The 2,205-nt window shown below is 66.3% G+C and overlaps 1 protein-coding gene across 1 annotated transcript in view; it reads left to right on the forward strand.

Moving 5' to 3' along the window:
- The window catches only part of LOC103616336 (septin-5), a 9,236-nt gene extending 7,255 nt beyond the window's left edge, over positions 1–1,981 (forward strand). Inside the window, exons 12-13 of the mRNA XM_017735274.1 lie at positions 590–689; positions 966–1,981. Of these exons, the coding sequence (XP_017590763.1) occupies positions 590–689; positions 966–1,025 (160 nt within the window). The 3' untranslated portion in view covers positions 1,026–1,981. The remainder of the gene's footprint in view (positions 1–589; positions 690–965) is intronic.
- The last annotated feature ends 224 nt before the right edge of the window (positions 1,982–2,205 follow it).

Below are 2,205 nucleotides of genomic sequence, written 5' to 3' on the forward strand. Positions count from 1 at the left end.
CTTGCTGTCACCCGCTGGGGTGGCACGTGGCATCCACAGGGATGGGTGGCAGCGCTGGTCCCTCCCCGAGCCGTGGGTATGGGAGAAGCCATCGATTGGGCTGGCCCTGGTCCTGCGCGGTGGCGTGGCCTTGGGGGGATGCTCGCGGCTCTTTCCAGCCGGAATGGGCTGCTGGAATGGGCTTGAACGGGAGCTGAGGCTCAGGAATAGGGTATGGAGCATCCCTGGGGCTGGCAGGGCAGTGGGGTGCCTGGAGAGCCCATCCTCAGGCCAGGAGAGAGGGGAGATGCCGAGGTTTTGGTGTTTCAAAGCAGCAGGGAAAATACCGGCCCAGGAGAGCCCGACCCCAGCGGGATTGTCCCTCCCCAGAATGGGAGGGTGCGGAGGAAGTCCCTGGGTCCCCCCTCGGTTGGGGGTGCTGAGGTTTGGGGGGTGCCTGGAGCTTGCCTGGAAAAGGCCGCTCCGGTGGTGGCCACGGGGCCCAGGGGCTGTGCAGGGGGTGCTGCTGGGCACCTGCGGGGGTTGGGCCATCCCTGGGGCAGTGTCCCGGGGGCTGGGGCAGCACCCTCACCTCCTCTCTCTGCCACAGCAAGCTGACCCGGGAGAGCGGGACAGACTTCCCCATCCCCGTGATCCCCCCGGTGCCGGATGTGGAGACGGAGAAGCTCATCCGGGAGAAGGATGAGGAGGTGAGTGTGGGGCTGGCTGAGCCCCCCAATGGCCCTTCCCCGCTCCCTCCACCCCGCCCATGGCACAGCCGTCGGGAGCCGTTCCTCCTGCAGCGTCCCGGCGGCTGCTGCTCCACCGAGCAGGGGCTGGAGGGGCATCCAAGGGCTCCCCCCAGCACCTCCCCAGCTCCCGGTGATCCCAGTTTGTCTGGGATGCTCAGCCCGAGCCCCACTTGCGCGGGCGCTGCGTGGCTGGGGCTTGGCAGCACCCACGATCCCGGCTCTGCTCCCTTCCAGCTGCGGCGGATGCAGGAGATGCTGCAGAAGATCCAGAAGCAGATGAAGGACTCGCACTAGCCCGTCCCTCCTCCACCTCCTCCTCTTCCTCCTCCTCCTCCTCCTCCTGGCCCCGATCAGAAATGTTTACATCACGCTCCACCCGCCCGGCCCCGCTGCCAGACTCGGTACCGACACCCACCCACCACCTTAAGCTGCTGCGGCATCGCCTTATGCAACCGCCCAGGGCCCGCGGGGACACCGGGGGACACGAGGGGACAGCGGGGGACAGGGCACCCAGCCCAGGGTCCCCTGCGCCGTCCCCCCCACTCGCTGGGGACAGCTTGGTCCCCCAAGCTTTGGCTTCCCCTGTTTCCCCACAGCTCTGGGGAGGGCCCCGGCCAGCCTGGTCCCCACAGTGTGTCCCTTGTCCCCGTGTCACCTCGGGCTCCCTGCTTACAGCCTTTATGCTCAGCTTGGCCCTGGCCTAAGGGAAGAGGAAAGGCCCCAGCTGCCCCTCTGGGGGGGACAGGGCTGTTCCCCCTGGCCTTGGCTGGCACGGAGGGACGGCAGCTCCCGGGGACCACAGGGGACAGAGGGGATGGAGGGGCAGCCACTGTCCAGCCCTGTGTCGTCACCCTGTCCCCACCGAGTGGCAGCAGGGCTGTGGCACAGGGAGCACTGGGGAATCAGCGTCCCCAGGGAAAATCCCTTGGACCCCAAATCAGAGGCTGGGCACCCCCAGCCCCCCGTGATGTTGGCCCTGTAAAGCAATAACAAGTGTCCAGTGCCCATGGCACCTCTCACCCCATGGCAACAGCACCGACCGTGGCTGGAATTTTGGCCCCTGCTGTCACTTGCTTGTCTGTGGTGTCCCTGTGTGCCCAGGATGTCCCTGTCCCTGCTGCTTCCTGGCACAGCAGCCCTGTGTATTCTCCAAGGCTATCCCCATCTGTGTTGCTTCCCAGCGAAGCACTGCTGCGTGTCCCCGTGTTCCCCGCCATGTCCCCATGTTCCCCACCATGTCCCTCTTGGTGTTGCTGCCCTACAGAGCACTGCAGCTTGTCCCCCCGGACTGTCCCCATCTGTGTTGCTTTCCCACAGAGCTGTGTTGCATCCCTGTGTCCCCAAGGATGTCCCCAGCCATGTCACCCTGCTGCAGGGCTCTGTGTAACGTCCCTGTGTCCCCAAGGGTGTCCCCAGCCATGCCACCCTGCTGCAGGGCTCTGTGTAACGTCCCTGTGTCCCCAAGGATGTCCCC

The sequence above is a fragment of the Corvus brachyrhynchos genome, unplaced genomic scaffold (assembly GCF_000691975.1).
Source record: "Corvus brachyrhynchos isolate BGI_N302 unplaced genomic scaffold, ASM69197v1 scaffold15, whole genome shotgun sequence".
NCBI lineage: Eukaryota > Metazoa > Chordata > Aves > Passeriformes > Corvidae > Corvus > Corvus brachyrhynchos.